We start from the raw sequence: 26843 nt of genomic DNA on the forward strand, positions 1-26843 counted from the left end.
AAATACTTGTTTTTTTTTTTTTTTTTTTTTTTTTTTTTTTTTTCCCATTGTGAAGATTGCATGAACGATACATTGTTGGATGTGACATTTCAGAAAATCTTACCCAGCCTCACAATTATTTCCGACTATCACAAAGTGCATGACTGCCTCGGTAATCAAGGTTTTGAGCATTCGTCAGTCGATCTTTCTCCGACATACAAAGACCCTGAAATTAACGTTCATATGAACACCACAGAGGACATATACAGCCAAATTAAATAAGAGATGAAACTTCCGATTCCTAATTTGCAGAATTTTTGTGATGTCGTGGGCACCAGGATCAAGAGGATAAGGAAGCACTCCGGAACTAAATCAACTGCATTAAAGGACTGTATGTGTTGCAGTCATCCAACACTGACAATAAGACATAGCATAGAATACACAACATGAGTACTTTTGTTGTTTTTTTAACATACATTTTTGACACTGCTTTGGGTGACAGCCATTTTGAAAATTAGATGCTATTCTTGGCATCATTGCCAGGGGGCACCTGATTGTAAACTTTTATCTTGATATCTTTTGATAATTGAAAAAGGTACTAAAAATAGGTCTTTCATAATTTCCAATCAATAGCAATAATTACTTGTTTTTAATTTCTGTTTCGAAATTTTATTATTCATGATTTGAATTCAAGTCCCTGAAAAACATTTTTTTCATAATTTACATTCAAGTTACTTTCAAAAACACAATTTACCAAAACACAATTTTCGGAATTAAACTTCCTACATATGGGTTCCCTCTTTTTTTATACTTGTACTAAATTTATATTAGAAGCTAATATAATCAATATTTCTTTAGTAAATAGATTATATATATATACATATATAAAAGCCAGGTTCAATGAATCTCGTGGGAGCAAGATGTTAAATTAAGATTATTCATTAAATTGAAAGCCACTAATATAGATATACGAATACATAGTAAAGCAAAAAATTATTTACTTCATTTAATTTTAAGATAACAGTAAAGCTAATAAATGGAAGACAAAAAATACTGCAACTGAATTCAAATATATATATATATAATACATAATTAATTTTGTTTGAAAAAGAAGCTAATAAAAACTGTTAGTTCCAAAAAGTTCATTCTCCAAATTTCTTTATCATTCATTTTTAAATAATTGCAATTACTACATCTGCTATTTCATATTTCATTAAGGACTGCTCTGCATGAGATAGAGCATGCATGAACATGATTTGTTGCAATCTTTCTTCCACATGAACATCAGATACACTTCACTTCCGTGACATTGTGGGTTGATGTCTGTGATAAAAGTGAAGACTTACTTCATAGCTCACTGCCACCATACATCCCATCAATCAGGGGACAATTTCATACTTTCAAGGAAGAATGCAGTTAGCCTTTTATTTACATAGTCATCAATATAGTCAAAAGTCGTTAATCCGGACTCGTCGGGACTTCGGCGATTCCGGATTATCGATTTTTCTGGATTATACATCATGAGTTTAAATCTCGTAAGATGGCATGCAGAAATTCTAAAATTAAAAATATGAAACCGTAATTTATGAAATAAAGAACAATTATGATCTAAAGGGTATCAAAATTTACAAAAAAAAAAAAAAAAAGCTTAATATTTATTTGTTTACTTTATTAAACATTTCTTTCAATGTAAGTTGTTTAAGTTGTTTCATTTTATGTGATAATACTTTCTCTTTAATTCTACAAACAGACATAATTTCTTGTTCAGTTTAAAGTTCCGCTGTTCAAGTCCCGTAATGGCTGTTCCGAGAATACCGACTAACTTGTCAATCAAAATCAAAGCAGTTGAGTTATATATGCTGTGCTGGGGCGCACGAAGGATTTTGTTTTGGTTAGGGATACCACGTTGGATATTTTCCGGCTGGAGTGAGGTATAAAAATAAAAATTTTTAAAGTAGACTTATTTTATATAAGATTTCAATAAATTTTTGTTAATGAAAAGTACACATACCTGAACCTCCCTCTCCTTGCATACAGCCCTACTGTTGATATTAATATTCTTTTTCAATATATTGTTTAATATGTTATGTAAAGTTATGTACACTTTCTTTTAATAAAACTTTCATTATTTTTTTCTGTGAATGACAAAAGCCATCTTAATTCAGAAAAACTCGTTATTTCAAAATGTTACACAGATTAATATAATATGTAAGCATAATCAAACATTATTTTAAAATTTATCGAGTTTGTTGCATATTGATTGTTAGCAGCTTTTCAATGGTGGTCTCTGAGATATTACACAGCCTGTAACTTTCTATATCTCCACCTCCTAAGTACGAGCATTCTTTTCAAAAATTTTAATGCTTATTGACACTATGCTGTTGTGGGTACAAGATAGGGATTTTCATTTTCAAACTCACTTTCATTTTCACTAATTCCTTAATTTTCTCTGATAACTTCGATAATCTCTGCATCACTCTTTTCGTAGCAAATCTGGATATTTTCATCGATTTCCAAATATTTAAAGAAAGTTTCATCATGCATTTCTTCATTGTCCCCCTTGCCTTCTGGCACATTTTGAGAGTTTCCAGAAATTTGCTCTGGATGGAAACCGGCAGTTTAAAACAATATGAAATTGTTTGCAAAGTTATTCCATGCCTCATATTTAAAATAATATGCCTGGCATCTAAGAGAAAAATCAACTTAATTTTCTTTGAGGAATAAACTGCATCTCGTGTCAATTTCATTAATAACATTTTGAGCCACTTCCTTACTGTAATGACTTTTGAATGCTTTTCTAACATCCTGATCTAATGGCTGAAGAATCGAAGTCATATCAGTACTTGGGAAAACTAATTTTATGTTCTTCAAGGAGAGATCAGTTGCATGGGAAACACAATTTTCTAACAAGAGTGCCACATTTTCTTGCTTAATTCTTAATCCCACTTTGCAAGAAAATCACTAAAAATACTGCTCATCATTCAAGCATTTTTATTACTGTAATAAGTCACAGGTGAATGTTGGATGCCCTTCGGACAGCGAGAGTTTTTGCTTGCCTTGTTAACTATGGGAGTCTTTTTAACTGTTCCATCCATATTATAAATTAATACTGCAAAAGCACCATTCTTTTACAGCCAGCTGACAACTCACTTTTTAAATATTAAAGTGTGTTGACGTAGGCCTCGATAAAACAGACCAATCTCACCAGTGTAAAAAATATGATGTGGGTTGTATTTTTCCAAAAGTCCACATAAATTCTTTTCTATCCAGTTATTGGCTTCATTAGAGTCTGCATCTTGTATCTCTCAATGTAATTTTCTCAGAACGATATTGTTTCCTTCTTTCCATCTTGCGAGCCATCTAACGGTAAGGACTCCTCTCCCAGCATTTTGACGAATTCTGTTTGTTACTTTCTGATACGCAATTTCTCGCGACATTGTGGCATTCCTGGCATTTTAAAACCACCCCAAGAAGGCAGTTTCCACATCAGTAGACTTTCACCTAGCTTTCCATTAAATGAGACATCTGCACTTGCCATCAGTTCATCCAAAACTGCCTGCCTTTTTTTCAACAAACTGCATAATGCAGATTATGAAATTCAAGGCTGTACAGAAGCTTCATGTAGTCTGCATTCTGGTAAAGTATGATATTGCTTCAACAATTCTTCTTTATTTAAAAGATAAAGCTTAAGTTCTTGATTTTGGACATTTTGAGACATACAACATATATCCACAACAAAAGCATGATATGGTTAGATGAACTAAACAAAGTGTATGAGCAAAAACAGACTATTTTTTATACAGATTCTCCCTCATGTCTTTTCCCCCTTTCCCTCAACTGGTCTGAACCGAGTTTGACAAATCTCTTGTGACCCATCCCCACCCATGATTAGTCCAGATAAGAAAATTCTAACATTTGCAGTTCCCCATGTAAAGCTGAATCAATTTTAAAGCAGGGTTTTGATAATTCCAGATATGAAGATTCTAGCATTTGCACTTCCATGTGTGAACATGAATCCCCTTTGAACAAAATCACTAAACTTGAAATACAGTATAAATTCCGAGATCCAGACTCGTCGGAACTTCACCGACTCCAGATTTGGGATTTTTCCGGATATTAGATCAGTTTAAATCTTAGATAATGTGTAGGGATTATAAAATTAAAAATACAAAATCGTGATTTATGTAATAATGAAGCATTTATGATCTAAAGGGTATCAAAATTTACAAAAAAAGTTTAATATTTATTTACTTTATTAAACATTTCTTTCAATGTAAGTCGTTGAAGATGCTTCTTTTATTGTGCTAATACTTTCTTTTTAATTCAGACATAATTCCTTGGTCAGTTTCGAAGTTCTATTGTTCAAGTCCTGTAATTGCTGTGTTGCGAATTCTGACTAATTTGTCAATTGAAATTTTTTGTTTTCAATACCTCTCTATCACTTTCATTACTACTGGTAGCAATATTTTTTGGATACAGAACTTATAGAGATTTTGCTATCCGTTAATTGATTGGTGATTGGGGCTGTCCTCATAATCAGAAACTTCTGTTATATCATCTTCGTCTGTTACCACTTCTTCACATTTCTTTACAAAATCCATTAATTGGAAAATTTCACCTTTGGTTTGATATATCCCAAAAACTTCAAATTCACAACTATCATCTTCACCATAAATTATGGCAAACATTTTTTAAAATATGCCACACATTTTTTAAAATATCTGGAGACACATCCTCAAATGATCTTGTGATGCTCCACACAGCAGATTTTATACTAAATATTTCCAAAAGTCTTCAATAGTTTTGCCATTATTAAAGAAATTTAACATGGATTTTAAAAATACTATTTTCTATTTGCACTTCAGTGCACGCACTATTCCGATATCCATAGGTTGAATGATGGATGTACAATTTGCAGGAAATAATTATACAGATGCATTATCTTTCAATAAAACTTTGACTGAAGTACGAGTCGAACACTTGTTTACAATCATGTCAATTTTTGTGTCATCAGGTAAACCAATTGAATTCAAATGCTGCCAAGCCTCGGGTATGAAATGATTTTCAAACCAATCATTCATTAATGCTCATGTCATCCATGCTCTTTTATTTCAATGATATATAATGGGAAACATCTTTACTCCTTTAAATGCTCGAGGTCGTATATTTTTTCCAATTATTTAAAGTTTACACTTGTGCATTCCTGCAGCACTTGTGCATGCTAAAATTGTTAGTCTCGCTTTGGAATCTTTGACACCATTTGGAGCATTTTCTGTAGAGGTTGCCAAGGTATTTCATGGTATATATTGACAAAACACACCAGTTACATCAGTGTTGTAAATAAGTCCGGAGATAACTTTTCACATTAATGAATTCAATGAATTCAAATGTGAATAGTTCAGCAGCTTCAGTATCAGCTGAAGCTTTTTAACCTGAAATTTTTAATTGCCTTATACCATGGCAATTTTTAAATTTGGTTAAGCAACCTAAACATGCGCACTCAGATTTTAAGTTCACTGTTTCATGAAATATTTTGGCTTTAGCCATTAGCATTGGACCCATCAATGGCATACCCTCGCTGCAATGCTATCTGACCCATTCAATCATCACTTTGTCATGATCATCACTTTTAGCATAACAAATAATTTTTTTGTTAGTCTTTGCGAGTGTGGTGTCCGAATCCACGAAAAACTTCTAAATGTTCTCCCCTTTTTATTTATTTATTTCTTTATGTGATATACAGTTGAATTTCCACTGCCATAATCCACACATTATTTTGAGACTAATATACCTTTATCCAGTTTTTTGCAGTAATTCTTTTTTTTTTTTTTTTTGACTCTGAATGAAACATGTTTTCGCTTTGCAGATCCGTATACTCTTTTCGATATAACTGAAAGTTTAAAATTTAATTTTCCTAAAATTACTGCAATAAATAACAGCCCACAAAAAATAATAAACTGGATCAAATCAGAAAGTAAACAAACAGCACAATTTGCTACATTAACTGAAATTCCTTGGAATCAGTAAAGTATAATTTTAGCCCAGCTTAATAGCATCCACTATACATTATTGGCCATATATCATGAGATTGGTGACGAAAGACAAGTTATTCAACTAAATTTTGTCTTGCTTCTAATGCACACTGAGACGATTACGCCTGAATTACATTTACATATATCTCTTGCACATACTTAAGGCTGAGTCCTTAATAAATAGATTCACACATATACTTAAAGCTTGTAGAAGGCAGGTGCTATATATCTTACTGCCTGGTGCAGTCTCTGTGGGTCAAATAGCATTAAATATAATCTTTTGGCCTATGAGTATCATTAACAAAATCTCTTTTTAGCACATGGAAAGAAATTTTTGTCAAATGTTTTCTTGACAGCATCAGTTAGCACATTAAATCTGTAATCATTGCTAAGCATAATGTTAACAGAAAAGGTTACCATACTCTTTGTTATTCAATTACTAACATAAAAAAATCTGATATGGATACCACATGAATTTCTTGTATGACCTATTAAATTATACACGTTGTTTGCTGCATTTCATTTAAACTTATTTCCTCAAATTTAATTAAAGATATATTTCTGATTCAATTAATTCAGTTCTCACTTTGCGGTGAGGCATAAAAACTCAAAATACCTTCATTAAAAATTTAAAAATATGGAAAAACATAAAACAACAAATGCAGTCAAAACAATATAAAAAAATAATTTTCAGAATTAAAATTAAAAGTTTCTACACAAAACAAGCAATTCGGCCAGTGGGCAAGAAGATAGATTTTTCAGTGCACAAAACTGAAAGTTTACTTCTGGTCTCACTTGGCAAAAAAACAACAAAACTGGTGAAACTGACCATTTTGCTAAGTTTCAAATGGACTGAGACTTTAATTGTGAGGTTACCAGCTGTACTATTCTCTTTCACCTTAATTTATCTTTTATTTCATTTATTTAATATTAGTAAAATAAAGCAGTAATTATGCTTTAAATGTGTTCTACTGTGTGTTTTATACTAGGATACAGTACAAAGTCTTTAATCTGGACTCGTCGGGACTTTGGGGATTCCGGATTAGGGGTTTTTCTGGATTATAGATCATCAATTCTGGTAAGATGGTGGGCAGAAATTATAAAATTAAAAATATGAAATCGTATTTTATGAAATAAAGAGCACTTATGATCTAAAGGGTATCAAAATTTACAAAAAAAAAAAAAAAAAAAAAAAAAAGCTTAATATTTATTTGCTTACTTTATTAAACATTTCTTCCATATACTTTTAAGTTGTTTAAGTTGCTTTGTTTTTTGTGGTAATACTTTCTCTTTAATTCTATAAACAGACATAATTTCTTGTTCAGTTCCACTGTTCAAGTGCTGTAATTGCTGTGTCGAGAATACCGACTAACTTGTCAATCGAAATTTTTTCTTTTTCAATAACCTCTCTGTCACTTTCTTCACTATCGGAAGCAGTACATCGAAACATGCTTTTGCTTTGTAGATCCTTTGGCAGCTCTAGAATCGGAAACTTTTTTTGACATAATCGAAAGTTCAAGCTTACTTTTTATAAAATTGCTCTAATAATCTGCAAAAAATAATAAGCTGGATCCAATTCGAAGATTAAGAAACAACGCAATCTGCAACATTAATTGAAATAGATAATTAGATAATTTTAGCCTAGCTTATACTGTCCATTATACATTAAACGTGCATGCATAAACATATTAAACATGCATGCGTAAACATATTATACATGCATGCATAAACGCATTATGTGCATGCGTAAAGGTATTATGCGCATGCGGAAATGCATTATGCGTTTACGCATGCGCAGAAAGTTTAAACTTTGAGGTCCGGATTATAGATCGTTCGGATTAAAGACTTTGTACTATACTAGGATTTTACCAAAATTATGTCTGTCTTGTAGAATTAAAGAGAAAGTATTAGCATAAAAAACAAAACAACTTAAACAACTTGAAAGAAATGTTTAATAAAGTAAACACATAAATATTAAGCTTTTTTCTAAATATTTATATCCTTTAGATCATAAATGCTTCATTATTTCATAAATCACAATTTCATATTTTTAATTTTATTATTTCTACATGCCATTTTACTAGACTTAAACTGATGATCTAATATCCGGAAAAATCCCATATCTGAAATCTCGGAAGACCCGATGAGTTCGGATCTCAGACTTTGTACTGTATGTACTTTTGGTGCGGTGAATTTCAACTAAAAAGGACGGTGCACAACTGCATGTTATAGCATTCCTATATGCAAAATTTCAAGGTTCATTTTTGAGTTACATGAGACATATGCAAGCATACATAGGCACAAACATCATAAAAAGATCTCTTCTGAATCCATTTTACAATCCAATTTGGGAAAAAGAGTACTTTATGCTGTCCTTATGCACAGATGTCACCCAAAAAACATTGTTAAATTGCATTCGATAGCAGTCAAAATGGACATTATTGTTGAAATATGATACCTGAAATTTTTCAGGTTACACTACTTCTTTTATTTCGTACAAGGATATAAAAAAATTTTTTTAGGCTTCGCTGCAGCAGTCATTACTCAAGTTGCCACGTGTTGATAAACATGCAGTAATGAAAGCAAAATATAATAAATAATGATTTTCTTGGTTGGCATCAGGGATATAAAATATTAGTAGGTGTTGTTTCCAAGTAGAATGTTTCGGCTTGAGATGTACGCCAAGTAGATATGCAGTTACGGAGCAAAATTACTGATCACACAAATTTATGCTAAAATCATTTCTTCAATAACGAGGCATTTCATTTACTGCCAAAATGAAATTAAGAGTCAGGACTCTTCACATGTTTTATTATAAACAGATTCGTATGCAATAAAGCATACCAAAAAAAGAAAAAGATTGTTGGTGACTTTGAGGTAAGGATTATAGATCATTCTGGATATTTGACGTCCAGATCTCACACTTTGTACCGTACAAACCTGGAGTTAGACTTTACAATTTTACAAGCAATTTCATTTTTATAAAGTAGCACTGACTTTATAAAGCATTTATTTAATAATGATATTGTATTCATTTGATAATAATTTCATTATCAAAATTGATGTCATTGGCTCTGATTTTAAAAATCTGTGATTTTATTAAGAGGTTATTATTTTACTTTAATGCTGAGTTATGCTGATTTTTGTAAACAACTGCTGACAGCATTTTGTAATTTTTTTCTATGCAAAAATGAGAAAGTTATTAATGTCAAGTTTTTGGCCAAGTTTTGAATGCCAAAGATTCCCCCCCCCCTGCAAATAAAATTTGCTCTCAAAGGTCACACCCTTTTTATTTTGATTAATGGAACTGATGAAAATTTTCTATCACAAATGAGCAGTATCCAAAAACATTCTTAATGGCAGAAATGCTAGCAATCAATACATATACTCAAGAAGGAACTTCTTCAAAATCAACAAAAGTAATTAAATACACTAATGAACAAGTTCTAAACCAATAATCAATTATGCATTATAAGCTGCAAAAATTAATCGCAATATTAGCAAAATAAATCAAAAAATTAATACATATTCGACTTGGAATAAGGAATTGGGAAAATAAGTAATAAATTATTATGCAAAAGCAATAAACCATTATGAAAAAATAAGGAAAAACTTATTCCTTTTACAGAATAATTTAGATTTTATTAACTTATCAATTCAGAAATTATCTCAAGCTGAATATTATATCCGGTCTAAATTTTCAATTTACTTTATTAATATATGTATACATATATAAAGCAATAATACCTTTTGTTCAATATTAAGTTGCTTTTCCATTGACTTTAACCTTTGCCCTGATGTTGATAGGGGAACTTCAAAAGGTTCTCTTTCATAGTTGTCTGGTGAAATTACACAGCTTTCTATGATACAAAATAACAAAGTACAATTCATTTAACATTTTTTCAATAAACTAAAAATAACCTAACAATATCAAATTCACAAACATTTACATATTTTTTACTATAAAACATAAAATATACTATACAGTTTTCAATACATGTAGAATATTTCATAATTACTTTTTGAAATAATGTATACAGATGGCACAATAAAAGTTGCTTTTACTCTTAAAAGTTATACCATCACCAATTTTCGTATTTTCCTTTTTTATGAACATTATTTGGTCACAATAATTTGCTGCACTTAATTATAATTGTTTACGTCAGAAAGTATTTATAATTAACTAATTTTAGTTGAACTGAATTTTCAAACACATTTTTTATTTATTATGCATTAGAAGAAACACATTTAGTTTCTGTAATATTTTTTTTTTTTTTTTTTTCCTTTGTCTTATACTCCATAATCAAGATGTACACTATGCAAAAAAAAAAAATGCGTCAGTTCTGTATCTCCCGTTCTACTATTCCGATTTACGAAATTCAAATTCTGTTTTCCACTCCTCGAATGCAAGACTTAAGATATGTATTAGATTTATATATACCATTGTTCTCATACTTTTCCTGAAATGACTTGCCAATTTTTTCCCACATTTCGATTCTACGACTCAAATTATGCCAAACTGCCAAGTTTAATAAAAATCGCAAGAGTAGTTTTTAACAAATTAGCTCTTAAAACTTTAGCTCCTCAATGTTCATTGAATTTGGTCAATATCTCTTTTCTTATTAAACTTATTTGATTCTTCCTTTCACATTTCGAAATTTGGGTTCAATCCAAATAAAATTCACCCATTTTTTTATGATTTATTTTTTAAATTTGTATTTTTAAATAATTTTTATAAATTTTTCAAAAAAAGTTTGAATTATAACTTATTAAATTTTTGTCATCATCTTAAGGTAGATGTTTTTCTAGCCACACCTGCAAAAAATTAAGAGTTTTTTTATTCACAATTTTCTAAAATATACATGAATTTACCTATTGGGGCATTTTGAAATTTGGCATGTTTGTTATAAGCGATAATAATGCCAAACATGGTTTCAGCACTTTGTTAAAATTATTTGAAAGTATGAACGATGACTTTTTCCCCCGCTCATCTGCAATGAAAAAAAGGAAAGGAAAATAGGTTGCTATAAATTACAAAGTTTGACCAAGTGAATTATTCTAGGTGCAAACTGAAAAAAAAAAAAATGGACTGGAATGGAAACTGAAAAAAAGTTTATAAGGTATGTCATTTCTTTTAAATAAACAGCATTTAGGTACATGTAAAAATCTGATTTTGTATACTGATTTTTCATTATTTTTAATCTACTGTTTTTATGTCTGGCACATAAGGTGCACCCGTAAATCAACTGCTATGACTTTGAAAACTTATATACTTCACTTCCACTAGAAGAAATCTATACTAGCCTACATGATCTACCTAAAATCTTTCCTGCTATGCTAACAGTTCTAGACTATGGATTAAATGAAAAACCTTACTTAACTGCACTATTTTTAACAACAACATTAAATTCCAAAATCAACTTTTAAGCAAGTACGAGAAATCTCAAAAAAAGCTCACACGTCAACAAGTCTTTGCAACTATCTTGATTTATTAAAGAATTTACATTCCAACACACTTTAAAAAAGATTTAATTTACTATGTTCATACATACAGATAAACTCGATGATTTAATAATTTTAACAAAATTGAAAATTTCCAAATTTATCCAAAGAACCTTACTTTTAATAAAACAAATACTTCACAAAATGAAGACTATATAATTTGTCTGTTAATGTTTTCAAATTAGTCTAAGGTTTCAAAAGCATTTTCAGTATATTTATTGAAAAAATTTAATAAGTGAAACCACATAATCCAATGGTTAAGTCTTATTAACCTTTACGAATCACCTTTCATGAAAACAGTCGCATCCATTTTTATTGAAGAAATTGAACACTAATTAAGTTTCAAAATGAGGCCCGGTGGCGCAATGGCTAGCGCACTGCACAGCAGCACCACAGGTCTGGGGTTCAATCCTTGGGCTGGGCAAGGTCAACTCAGACTTTCATCCCTTAATTTACACCTTTTGGGTCGATAAAATGAGTACCAAGTTCACTTGGGGACTAAACACTGGGGGTCCTGCGACAATGTTCAGGGCATATGTTTATGTACCCCGGGGCCCACGGTCACGGTTTTGGGGCATTGTAGGCATAGGGCTGTTACGCCACCAAGGATTTCCCCCCCCTTGAAGTTTCAAAATAAAATATATGACTAAAATCACATAAAGACTAGTCATTCAGTCTAGTTTCTCTAATAACATATAAATAGTTAGACATTTTTACTGATCATGATCAAGAAGAGAAATTCTGCACTTTTTACGTATTTCCTTGTTAAAGCAGCGACTGCACGGATTGTGATGACATTTGAAACTTGCACATTCCCAATACTTTCTTAAACAAAAGCCCTTCCTACTGAAGGCTCAATATACAGAGGCGGTTCACACATTTTTTAGATGGTGTATATCGTATTCACAAAACTAAATTACATAAAATTCTTGTGTTTTAAATGTTCTATTTGACATCCCTTATTCTGAACTATCTTTCGACACCACAATTTCCAGGATAATAATGCCTTTTGAAGTGGCAGAAGAGGTATTCTATCCCATTCCTCCCGAACAGCTTTCCAGAGTCCTGTTAGGGTTTTAAGACAACGTTTGGATAATGCAGTTTTTAAAAGTCCGAAAGCACAAAAATCCATAGGTGACACATCGGAGATTTAGTAGGAATATCAGTGAAGGGTATGGCCTTCATACCAGTTTTCTGTTCCATTTCTTTTGGGAAATTTACAGTGGATTTTGATGTGTGACTGCTAGCTTTGTCCTGATGGAGTCTCACAGATTGATGGCACTGTGGGTAAAGCGATGGTATTTCATTCAGAAAAATTGGCGATAAAATATGTTCCTGATAGTATTTGGAGCTAATCTTGACATTATTTTGCACTCTCTTTATTTTTAACTTGCCATTATAAAAAAAAACCAGCAACAATCCTGAATCTCTTAGAAAAACTTTCTTTCGATTCTTTGAACCATGTACTTAAATATTTTTCCTTCCCCTTTTATGATAATAAATGGCTCTTTTTTTGTTACAATCATTTAAATACACCCCTGCTTCATCTATTGTGACAATGGTTTTCCATTTTTCTTTAGATAAGTGTTTCTCATACAGAATTCTGCAGCGTGTCCTACATTGAGCGATATGCTTTGGAAGAAGACGATGCACATTGCGCTTTTTTGCTTTCTTAAGATTTAAATCAACGTTTATCATTTTGTTTACAGTGGACACCAAGCATTTTAATGATTTTGCAACTGTCCTTTGACTAGGGGGATTTTCTTTTAACATTAAACAATGTACCTTTGCAATAGTCGAAGATGTCCGTTTCTTCCTTGGATACTTGTTTGGAATTTTTGTCCCACTTGAGGCTCCAATTTAACGTTTTTTTTTTTTTTTTCCTTTCTTGTTGATGATATTACCTATCGACACTTTAGATATCCCAAAACCATGACTCTCACATCATTTTTGGATAACGGAGTATGCATATTTCTCTTCGGAAAGAGCGTAAATGTAGCCTTCGAACCACTGCTTTGTTAAATTCGCCCTTTTGAATATAAACAAAACTTTCAAGTCACAGACGATAATTTTGACTTTTAAAAACATAGTACAATCGCAATTACTTCTTTTTCAGCAAACGATGTTTTATTACCGCTTACCAAAATAGTCTAAAAAAATGTGCGAACAGCCTGTGTATTAGCTTTTAAAGTATTGCATGTCATTATGCCAAGGAAATTATAATGATGCCCTAACATGTCAGCATACAGATTTCCTAAGGAACCAGATTTTTTAAAGAAAGTTAAAATTCATGCAGTGAGAAAATTTTACCACTTCAAAGCATTCTAGGTTAAGTTATGCCTAGCTTGAAATTTAAATTTATTAAGGTATTTGCTTCTGTATTTAAAAGAATGGGTATATTAACCTTTTAACTGTCAAGTTATTTTGATGGTTTGGGTGCAAAAATTGTCAATTTTTTTTATTCCAAAAATGAAATGTTTGCCTTGCAATCAAAAAATCAAAAAAATGCCGCGCACTTTGAACTTTAATCTCTATCCTTGAAACCTTCAATAAAATGCTGCCATCTGTTGAATTGAAGCTGAAATAAAATTCTCATGATATATATTCGGGTATAACAATACGATGCACTCAAAAGAAATTAGCCCAAGTAATATTCGGGCGTGACATTTTGGAATACCATTGCTGTGCCCGAGATTATTTCAGGCATGACAATTGGTTAATATTGCAGAATTTCATCAGGGTTGCCACTCAAACGGGAGAATGAAATTTCCTGACTTTTCCAGGTGTGTTTTAAGAAAATTCCAGTCTATCCGCATAATGCACATTAGCTGTTCTAAGAGGTAAATTAATTATGTTACCACTTAAAAACACAAAAATTCACCAATTACTTATGATTATATACATATATTCAATATATATAATCCCCCCATTATAACCTGCGAGAACATGCACCCATTTTCGAGCATGAAAACTTGCACCGGGTATCTCATGCCCTAGTTCATTTCTGCTATTGAAATATCAATTAATACTGTTTATAAGCAAACCTTATGTAATTAAATATTATAAAATAATACATTAAAGAATTTTAGTGAATTTAATTATGCATACACACACATTTAAAGACAATTTTCACAAACTACATACTGATGTTCAATACAGATTTATTTCACATTTTTGGCACATAAATCTTGATTTTCTGTCCTTATTACATGGACAAAATGCACATTGTTTATGATATGCTTTGAGATTTTTTTATACAGGCAGTTCACTATTATCGATTTCCAGTTCCTTGGAAGTGCTTAGAAGTTTCAGGCTTACGGTTTCTGTATTGCTCTGAAAGAACGAGTTCCCGTGTTTTCAAAAAGAAACGTTTGCTTCTGAACTGTGTGGTAGGATGTTTCATGGACATCAACAAATCCTAACATTAATAACAGCATTCAACATATATAATAAAATAACCATTGGCCAGCGATTTCATATACTCGCTGTAGTGTATACTGGAGCCATTTTGTCAACAACGTCCACAGCTCCTTTCGTAAGATTATAAAGCGTGATGACATTCGTTTTTTGTTTCAATTTTATGGTGGTTTCGTCTATTTTATCACCAGTATGAATTATGAATAACATAACTACATTATTGTTCTTTTTTGCAGAATACGAAACAATTGTTGTTTCATTTTTAAATCCAAAAACTGAAGCGTACAGCTCCTTTTTTCTCCAAAAATCCAGGCGGTATTTCTCTTATATTTTGTCTAAGTGTTTCAACCATTGTAAGTTTATTTTTCAAAAGTTCTTGCACTAGCTCATATCCCATATACCAATTGTCAGTTGTCAAGTTGCGTCCAGAATTGAAAAGCTGTGTCATCAACCACATCACAATGCATTTCAAGCTACAGTCTATTTTGAATGGTCCATCGAGTTGACCGGCATAAATTTCCATATTCCAGGTATAAAATACTCTAGAATTTGCTAGTGCAAATATCTTGATGTTAAGCTTTTTGGGCATATATATTGCCTGATTTCATAAAACAGAAAACATTCCATGCATCTAGGGGAGAAGCGACATCTCTTGAATAAGCTGTATTACCTGTAAGCTTGCTAATTATATTCCTTGAAGGCTTCCTAACATTTTGCCGGTATTTTTTCTTCTGCCATTTTGTAACTTTATCTTTACCAATATAAAAATCAGTTGTTGACAATGAACTTTCATCATCTGTTTTTATCTCAATTTCATAACTGGGCAAGAATCATAATTGCTACAGTATTCAGTCCTTCTTCAGAGGCAACTCTATCATCAGATATAGGTTCATCATCACTAGAAACGTCTCGATAAGGTGTTGAAAATATTCATTTTCTTCGTCATAATTCAAATAGCGCGTCATAATTCACTAAGCTGTCAGAAAAAAGGAAAGATCTGACTGATGCGAGGACTAGCACGGGTATGACATACCCCTGAGACACCTGTATCTCAAAATCTATTTTTAGAGCTGAACTAGTTTTTCCCCTGCTGAAAGAATGTGCCTTTGAATACAGCTACACGAAATTCTGGCTTAATCTGATAAGAAGAAAGTAACAAAACATTGAATGAAAATGGATTGGGCATGTCATAACCGGTGAGAGTTCTTGCAGGATAACTACAATAGGAGTTATTTTTTTCCACAGAAGATGCCCAACCTGGATTAAAAAAATGTCTTTTTTTTTTTTTTTTTTTTTTTTTTTTTCTGACATTTTGCAATTAAAGAAAGAAATCTATTTAATGATATTTTTAAATAAATTCAGGTATTTTATATTTATTCAGCAGCATACATAAGCAAAAAATATGTGCATTAAATTTCATGATAGTATGTCATCATACTGCTAGAATTAGTTTCAGGATTATGCCAGAGAAAATTTCTTGAAATTTGAAAGTATTATTTACTAATAATATATCAACTTAGAGGAAAGAAGCAACATTAAATGATATAGGTAACATTAAAAAAACTTTTAAAATGAATTAGAATATTTAACGATAATTTAGCGAATATATTTATATTAAATGGTTAGCTTGGATGACTAATTACAATTTTTTATTTTACTGCAAAATGACAAATAAGGCATTTATTAAAAAGAAAAAAATGTGTTTAAAAGATTTTGCGGTAAAATCCTAGTAGTATAACACTTCGATGCCCTTGGAAAGATTTTGAAAATTGTCACCAACACCAAAATTATCTGTTTACTGCTTATCATAAAGTCGCTAAATCCCGTGTGTACCACAGACGGAGGTTAGAATAGAATACATGAACCTCCATAGTACCGTATACTAGGATTAAACAACGAGATATATACTGGTAGAGAGCGTATTTGCAACCTCCAACCAGTTCCAGCATTAGTGTCACGTAACTGCTGGTCGAATTCCGAAAGTCCAGAAATACTTTGATTTCTATGGGACGAAAGACTGCTGCTCTGCTTGGACACATAAAATTTAATAAAAAATTGTTATCTGCTACAGTGCTTATGGATGTAAAGAAAGTTTTGTAAAAGGAGGACTTGTAACCTTTCATAGGTAAGTTAAAACTGCATGATTTATTATTTTATTTCCAGTATTTTTGTCCTTTTACCATCTCTGTTGAATTGGTTGGAAAGTTTCAGCCATATTGTATGAGAAAATTGCCGCTGTATATGACATTTTCAGCATGTATTATTAGCATCAAAATGTATTAAATACTGTGACACTATTTACTGGAATCACGCTTTACAAATAATTAAATTTTATATTCTTTTTCCGTGTACTCCAATGAAATAGAAAGCTGCGGCAATTGGCGCTAACCTTTTTTTGCGAAGTCGTATGCGTTTTTTGATTTCGTAAACAAGTACTGCCAGCAATAAAAAAAAAAGAAAAATGCTATTATTATTAAATTATTGAGAAAAGATTGTGCGATATGTTTACTTTGTTAAAAAAAAAGCTGAAAATCTTGATTCATGCAATATTGAATATAAACATTTAAACAGCATTATTTTAAAAATCAGATTACTTTTATAAAGCTCAGTGCTTTATCATTATTTTCTATAAAATCAATTACAATAAAAATAATCTGGATTATAATTCTGTCTCATTTAAGATGCTGTTAGAAATTTATCATAATTGAAAAAATATGATGTGAAAAATTTACCATATTTTAAATAGCATTAAAAAAGGGGGAGAGAGAGAGAATTTTTAACTGTAATATCGTTTTGCTTCATAATATTTCGTAAAGATTTCCATGGTCCATTAAAGTTATTCATGTAGTATATAGTAATACCTTGTTTCTATATTTCGCCCAAATTGCGTGTTTTTGTTTTAAAAAGCTCATTACTTATTCACAAATCAAAAATAGGAAATTTGGAATATACTTGACTACCATTTTGAGTAGGTGATTTTTGGTACTTGTTCCTGATATACTTTAGAAAAAATAATTTAAATAAATAAAAAAAAAAAGCATTAATCCACTTAAAATAAAAATATACTACTTTGTATGAACACCAAACTTACAAATATGAGCAGGACATGCTTTTCAAACAAAAAGCTTTATTTCTTTATCAGATGAAAGTTGGATCCTTTGCAGCTGGTGAAGAACAAAAGCTTTTTGTTCAAAATGTGTGTCCTGATCCTGTTTAAAAGACTGGTGTTCATACAAAGTAGTATATTTTTGTTTTACTTAATTTTTGAGTGTTTATTTGTAATTAATCCACTTACTTTATAGTAAATACTATATTTAAATGCACATTTTCATAATGTGTTTTTTTAATTGGGATACAGGAATAAAATAGAATATGTATTGTCATGTTTGAATTTATAATTCAGAAAGGAAATTTTATTTTGAAAATGTACATTATACAGCTGCTCTGCAAAATATGAAATCTTACTAAATTTAATGTATAGCAGCATACCGTTAAGGCAGTAGCTTCCACGTTTGCATGAAATTATTTTCTGGACATTGCTGAGTTTATAAAGCACTTGAAAACGCAAGTAACTGAATAAAATGGGCATTTACAATCAGTGAAAGATCTTTTTAAAAATACATACATTTCTAGAATGCAAGTACTATTGGTAACACCGAAAGGTCAAAGGTAAATGAAATTCTTCCAAAAACTATTTATGACTTTAAATTAAGTAAAATTATGTTTACTTAAATATAAGAAAGTAAAATATTTTTCTTTAATAACATTTCAGTATAATTTATCTTTTTGTATCATAAACTATATTATAAGTTTGGACAGTAATAGTTTTTAGTTCCAGTTGAAAGTCAACAGTCTGTAAGTATACATTTCATCAGTTGCATAAATACATATATTACAATGCGGTTTTCTTTTTCTCTTTAGGATGCAATGCATTAAAAATAAATGAGATTTTTTTTACCTTCTCAAATATTATAACAGTAGTGCAATTAATTTGTAAATGTTATTCAAAATTAAAGTTTTCATCTCAATTTTTTTAAAATTTATTTTAGATTTTCTTCCTAAAATTTTGAGTTCATGTGTATATAATAGAAAAGAAAGTATTTAAATTTAATATTGTTATGAATTTAGTTTTTAGATAGTGTAGCGATCCTCATTTTTGGTTTTTAAATTAGAGGACTTCCTGTTCTCAAGAGAACTAATCATCAGGTAATTACCAAAGGAAGTGCATTGCGGACACCGCCGTTTTGCGGTTTCCTTGCGAACTATCACCTAGTGTCCGCTAAATGAACGGAAGGTAATTCAACAAAGGAACTCGTAAGGACACCCCCTGTGCGGTTTGCTTGCTACAATAGCGTAAAAGGAAGGGAAGAGGTCTTGGTGTAAAGAATTATACTTAGAGAGATGTTGTAGGTAAATCGCGCCGAGCGACTGTTCAAATCCGCATCAAGCAGAAGTTTTGTATGATATGGCTGTATTATAATAATGTTTTACTTTTATTTAATCCAGAAGTTTTGTTAAGTTTTAAAATAAATATTTAAAACAACTCTAGTCTGATCATTCATCCATCTCGGATGTGCTTACGCTACAATAACTAATTTTAGAAGAATTATGAATCTTGTATGTCCCCATGCAACACAGCGCAGGACAAATTTCACGAGAAAGCTATGGCAGTAAAGTAAAAATACAGGGTACAACTCTGATAAACGCCCTAATTTCACCAAATGTGGCGATATGTGTTTTGCGCTGGTTTTTGGCGCGATTGCGTGTTGTATAACAACCATGTCAACGTTGAAAAATCTTTTGGTGGAGTAGTTTAATAATTGCTAGTTGGTTCGTCTCGCGTGTGTTTTTGAAATGGCCTATGTTGCGATGAAAGACGTGGTGGGAAGGTTTCAGCCGCGTATTTTAGATTGTATGCAAAGTAAATTTAGTATGAAAAGGTACGATGTTGGAGTTGTTAACGAGTCTTTTGTTCACGGATGTATTTATGAAGTGTATTTTTGGAATTTCTGTGGGAGTCGGGACTTTTAAAACGGAGTTTGATGTGTCCGAAATGCGGAGCTGATATGGGAACTCGGACTAAAAATGGTGTTTCTGATAGACTTGTGCGGGTTTGCAGTAAAATTGTTGCTAATAAAGTATGTGGGTTTCAGCGGGGTTTCAAGTTAACGTTGGAGGAAGTTTTTATTGTTACTTTCGAAATTTTGAATCGTAGGAAGGCATGTGATATAGCAAAATCGTGGAAGTTTTCTTCACAGACGTTGTGTGACTGGCGAATTTTATTAACGAATGCATTTTGGACCTTGTATGCTCTGTATCTGAGAAGACAGGGGGGGAAAGATATTTCTGCTTTTAAAAGAAGCTTTCATTATAGTAAGTGCATTTTATTTTATTGTTTTTATTTTGTAGAATGTTATATTCATTGTTTTTTTGTATGAAATTCCGTTTTTATTGTTGTTTTTTGAATTGTCTGAAATTTATTTTAGTTTATTTTCTTGATTTGTTTTTAGTGTAGATTGTGCAATTCGTAGATGTTTTTTAAAGTTGAAACAGAACGCTGTGTACATGGTATTCTTTGAAATTTATTGTTGTTATGTTAATTTATTAAGCGAGGTGTGCGTAGTTCGTAGATTCGTTCATTGCCTACAGTGTGCCATTCGTAGATGTTTTTTTAAGTTAAAACATGTTGCTGTGTACATGGATTCTTGTCAAATATTTTTGGTTAGAAACTTTACGTTTTTGCTATCTAAGTTTTTTGTTTTTGTTTCGGATTTTTAGCTTAAATCGTGTGTTCAAAACGTTGTTTTTGCATGTGCGAAAACAGTGTTTTTGGAGACATTTTAGGCTTAAAGTTCGAAATGCAAACAAAAAATTTAGATAGTAATATGGCAGCGTAAAGTTTCTCGCCAAAAACATTTGGCGAGAAATTTGGCGACTTGAGGGCGCATATCAGAGTAGTTCCAAATACAGGAGCACATGCATTTAACATTGAATAAATTGATATCTCTTTAATTTGTTTTGATACAATTGACTACTCTGTTAGTCGAAACCGTAATTCCATCCTCTTATTGGTTTTCAGAAATCTCAAGAAGCAGAAAAATACTAGAAATATCTCGCGAGACCGGTTGACAATTATTTAAAAGTCAGAAAGAGACATCTCACCTGAGTTGCTTAGTCACTGTTATTGTAATTTATTTAGTTCCGCGTGAACTCGGATATCTGACTTAGCTTTCTCTTTTGATAACGCTTTGCACTGCATTGTATTTTAACATTTTTAGTAGTTTGAAGTATAACTACTGATTATATTGTGTGATATTATGAACACTTGTTTGAATATCTCTGATGAAAATTCCAGTGTTCTGTTATATTTCTTTTGATAAGAATAAGTTTTATTAACCTTTTATCGGACTTGTGCATTTAATCTAGTACGAACCTATACACACGTAACAATACAGTACTAAGTCCGCGATTCAGACTCGTCTGTACTTCGTTGATTCCAGATTTGGGATTTTTCCAGATATTAGATCATCAGTTTAAATGTAGTAAGATGGCATGTGGAAATTAGAAAATTAAAATTATGAAATCATGATTTATGAAATAATGAAGTATTTATGATCTAAAGGGTGTCAAAATTTACAAAAAAAGGCTTAATATTTATTTGTTTACTTTATGAAACATTTCTTTCAATATAAGTTGTTTAATTGCTTAAATTTTCGTGCTAATACTTTCTCTTTAATTCCATAGACAGACAGAATTTCTTGTTCAGTTTGCTGCCCATTGCTCAAGACTTGTAATTGCTGTGCCGAAAATTCCGACCAACTTATCAATCAAAATATTTTCGTTTTCAGTAACCTCTCTGTCACTTTCTTCACTGTCGGTAGTGGTATTTTCTGAATCTAGAATCATACTACACATTTCACTGTCCATTAATTTATTGATGATTGGGACATTGTCATCGCAATGAAAAACTTCTATTACATCATCTTCATTTATTACCGCCTCACCACATTTCTTTACAAAATCCATTAATTGGACAATTTCACCTTTGGTTTGCGATATTCAAAAGCCTTCAGATTCACAACTATCATTTTCATCATCCTCACCATGAAATATAGTAGCTGGCCATAAATTATGCCAAGGATTTTTTAAAGTATTTGGAGACACATTCTCCCATGAGCTTAAGTATTCCACACAGCAGATTTTTTATGCCAAATTATTTCAAAAACTCTTAAAAAATCTTGCCATTATTCAAGAAATTCAACATTGATTTGAAAAATGCTATTTTATATTTCCATTCCAGAACACGCACTATTACGATATCCATAGGCTGAATGATGGCCGTACAATTTGGAGGAAAGCATAATGTGGATACAATATCTTTGACTAAAAATTTAAGTGAAATAAAAGCCGAACAGTTTTCTATACAATCAGGACAATTTTTGCGGCATCAGGTAAATGAACAGATTTCAAAGGTTATAGAGCATCAGGTATGTAGTGATTTTCAAACCAATCATTCATTAACACTTGACTCATCCATGCTCTTTTATTTTCAAAATTTATAACGAAGAAATTCTTTACTCCTTTAAACGCTCAAGCTCATGTAATTTTTCCCATTACGAAACGTTTACACTTGTATGTTCCTGCAGCATTTGCGCATGATAAAATTCTTAGTCTCACTTTGGAATCTTTGACACCAGTTGGAGCCTTTTCTGTAGAGGTTGCCAAGGTATTTTGCGGTACATATTGCCAAAAAACGACCAGTTTCATCAGCGTTGTAAGTTTGTTCTGGAGATAACTTTTTAATTTTAATGAGTTCAGTAAATTCATCTGCAAATAGTTCAGCAGCTTTCACCTAAAATTTTTAATAGTCTTACTTTTTAAGCTTATTTCTTAGTGAAATATTTTGGCATGAGCCATTAACTCTGTTTCCCACAATGGCACACCCTCGACACTGACTGCGACGCTGTCTGGCCCATTCCAATCATCATTTTCTCATGATCGTCACTTCTAGCATAACGAATAATTTTTCTTTTTATTCACTGCAAGTGAGGTGTCAGAATGTAATTCCTTTTGCAGCTCCCAAATTAAAAACGTTTTTTTGACATAATCAGAAGTTAAATCTTTAATTTTCATAAAATTGTTGTAATAATAACAGCCTTCAAAAAATAATAAGCTGGATAAAATCAGAAAGTTAAGCAACAGGGCAATCTGGTATACAGTCAAAAGTCGTTAATCCGGACACCCATAATCCAGAATGATCTATAATCCGGACCTAAAAGCTACAAACTTTCTGCGCATGCATCAACACATAATGCGTTGACGCATGCGTGTAATACATTTACGCATGTGCATAATACGTTTACACATGCACATTTAATGTATAACAGACGGTATAAGCTAAGCTAAAATTATCTAATTATCTATTTCAGTTAATGTTGCAGATTGCGTTGAACTTAATAGCATCCATTATATATTATTGGCTATGTATTATGAGAACGAAAGACAAGTTCTTCCACTAAATTTTGTCTTGCTTCTATCGCGCACTAAAGCAGTTAAGCCAGAATTGTATTAATTTAGTTATTGATTATACTTACGTCTATTTTTTGCACATAACCTTTTAACTGTCATACCCGAAATAATCTCAAGCACAGCACTGGTATTCCAAAATGTCACGCCCGAATATTACTCGGGCTAATTTTTTTTTTGAGTGCATCGTATTGTTATACCCAAATATATATCGTGAGAAGTTTATTTCGGCTTCAGTTCAACAGATGGCAGCATTTTATTAAGGTTTCAAAGGATAGAGGTTAAAGTTCAAAGTGCGCGGCATTTTTTTTTTTTTTTTTTTGACTGCGAGGCAAACATTTAATTTTTGAAATAAAAAAAAAATTGACAATTTATGCACCAGAATCATCAAAATAACTTGACATTTAATAGGTTAAGGCTTATCCAAGTCCTTAATAAATAAATTTGCACATTTCAGTGCCTCCCTAAGCTCTAAACTTTTGCCGCCCTTAAATTTTAGATCCCAGTGCTTTCTCTAAATTGTAAAAATTAAATCTACTGTTTATTTTGCTGCTTGGTGCTTCTCTAAATTCTAAAAATTTTGTTTTTCCTAAATTCTGCTGCTCAGTGGGGCCATACGAGCTCTGCTGTCAGTTCTGGGTTTACATGAATAACAAATCAGTTATTCTCAATTCAAATAGCACTAAATGTAATCTACTGGTCTATGAGTACCATTAACAAAACCTGTTTTTAGCATATGGAAGGATATTTTTGATAAATTTTTCTACGTCAACTTTTCTTAGCGCATTTAACTTAAATCTGTAATCATCGCCAAGTGTAATGCAGGGTTGCCACTCAAACAGGAGAATGAAATTCCCCTGACTTTTCCAGGTTTTCCAGGTGCGTTTCAAGACAATTCCAGTCTATCCGCGTAACGTACGTTGACTACGCTAAGAGGTAAATTATGGTATTACTTGTATTGTGTAGCAAATTCACTAATTATTCAATAAATCCCAGAGGACATTTATTCTTAATTATTCTTGGTATACTTGGTTTGATAATTTTGTTTACTTTTCCACTTAAGAAACTTAATAAAATTTAAGATATATACATTGGATAACAAATGTATGTTTTATTTAATTATTACTCATGATCATCACCAGTTCAACACGAGGCTAATCTGGTCCTTATAAATCACAACGCAATGCTAAATAGTTAGGTTAGATTTTAGGTAAATTTCATTTGTGTGAGGTATGTTCTTAAAAAGCACCTTAACACTTGAAAACACAAATATAATTATAATAGTTGTTGTTTTCTCCATTGAAGATTGAGATTAGAATCTTCCCAATCTGGAATAAAATAAGGCTTTTTTTGCAAACATTCTGCAGCTAAACGAAACAAAGAAATCTATTTTAATAAATTGAGGTATTTTATATTTAGTTCGCAGCATACATAAGAAAAAAAATATGTGCATTAAATTTCGTGATGGTATGTCATCATACTGCTAGAATTAATTTCAAGATTATGCCAGAGAAAATTTCCTGAAATTTAGAAATATTATTTACTAATAATTAATAAATTTAGAGGGAAGAAGCATCATTAAATTATACGAATAACAAAAATAAAGATAATTACTTAAAAATTGAATTAGAATAGTCAACGATATTTTAGCGAATATAGTTATATTACATGGTTAGCCTAGATGACAGATTACTATTTTTTATTTTACTGCAAAATGGCAAGGTATTTATTAAAAAGAAAAGTTTTAAAAGATTTTGCGGTAAAATTCTAGTATACGGTAAGGCTTTGGCACGATTTTGAAAATTGTCGCCAAGACCAAAATGACCCGTTTACTGCGCATCATCATGTCGCCAAATCCATACATGGAGATTATTTTAACCAAAAAACGTCTATGCAAAGAATCTCTAATTCTTTGGTCTATGTAAAGAAGAAAATTTTCCATACAAGTAAAATGCTATTACGCCGCTAGAATGCGGAGGGAAAATTTGCCAAGGGATTTGGCGACGGAACCTGGCGGCCAGAATTTCCCTCTCCGCGATGTGTACCGGAAATTGAGAAACGTGTTAAGAAGAAACGTTCTTTGACAAAAAGAAAGCTACGAAAATCCGTTTTTCGCAATAATTTTAAAAACGGATTTTCATAGTTCCCCCCCCCCTGAAAATTACTAACCTATGAATTAATTTACTTGCGCCAAAAAATATTTTCTTGTGCCGTGCGCTACAATATAGCAAGTGGTAAAGTGTCTCATTTACGCCGCTCCGCATCTGCGAGTGCAATCCAGAGCTGTAACTCGAGAAATAAACAATCTCGTTGTTAGGCGACGTGTGCACCATGTTATTTTCATTTTTGCGATAAATGCTTATCGACGTGGTGTTCACGTCGCTCGCAGTTTGAGACAAAAACATCTCGACGTGCGTGGCACGTCTTTTTAGCGCAAGTGGTTAAAGAAATTTTAAAGGATATTCATTTAATGAACTCTTGATAACGTGACCTTCGAACTTCGACACCGGTTTCCAGCTTTGGCGGCAGATATATCACGCATGCACAGCTGTTTCCCTCTATGATGGAACGGAGCCACGTCTGTTGCAGAGAGGTTTTCCTTCTTTACAATACATATTCTTTGATTCCTACCTCCATGGTACCGTATACTAAGATTAAACCCATTTTGTTTTATACGAGAACAGGTACTTTCTTTAGTTCATGCACTGCACATGCGATTGTCGAGAATACTGGAAACCAAAAGTTGCGGGAAACTTGCTTTGCCTTTCTAAAAGGCAATCAAATTGGAGCTGCGAAAATTGGCTCTATGCCAGCAGACACTCACGTGATAGGCAATTCGCCAAAAAAGTTATCTCTTCCGACGTCGGCGCAAAAATCGCTTTTTTTGGCGGGATCATTGTATGAACTTCCCTGACTTTTCCAGATTTTGACAAAAATACTTAAATTCCCTGACTTTTCCCTGAATTTTTTGGTCAATTTTCGAATTCCCTGACTTTTCCCGGTTCTCCCGGTTTTCCAGGTAGCGTGGCAACCCTGGTAATGTCAACATAACAGTTTACCATACTTTTTGCTATTCAATTACTAATATAAAAAAAATTATCTAGGCATCGCTGCATGAGTTATTACTCAAGTTATCATATGTTGATAAATATGCAGTGATAAAAGCAAAATATAATAATGATTCGCCAGGTTGGCATCAGGGATATAAAATATTAGTAGTGTAAAATCAATGAAGCTTCTAAGTAGAATGTTTCGGTATGGGATGTATGCCAAGCAGATACACAGGTAAGGAGCCAAATTATTGATCATGCAAATTTATGGTAAAATGATTTTTTCTTGAATAATGAAGTATTTTATTTAGTGACGAAGTGAAATTAAGTATCAGAA

General features: G+C 31.8%; 1 protein-coding gene across 2 annotated transcripts in view; it reads right to left on the bottom strand.

Moving 5' to 3' along the window:
* Positions 1-26843, bottom strand: part of Pkn (serine/threonine-protein kinase N) — a 157002-nt gene that overhangs the window by 110858 nt on the left and 19301 nt on the right. For both annotated transcript variants that reach the window (XM_035377398.2, XM_035377399.2), the window contains exon 3: positions 9759-9871. In XM_035377398.2, the coding sequence (XP_035233289.1) occupies positions 9759-9871 (113 nt within the window). The remainder of the gene's footprint in view (positions 1-9758; positions 9872-26843) is intronic.

This window comes from Stegodyphus dumicola, chromosome 4, assembly GCF_044657685.1.
Source record: "Stegodyphus dumicola isolate Sdum_Otavi_A_Nest chromosome 4, ASM4465768v1".
Lineage (NCBI taxonomy): Eukaryota > Metazoa > Arthropoda > Arachnida > Araneae > Eresidae > Stegodyphus > Stegodyphus dumicola.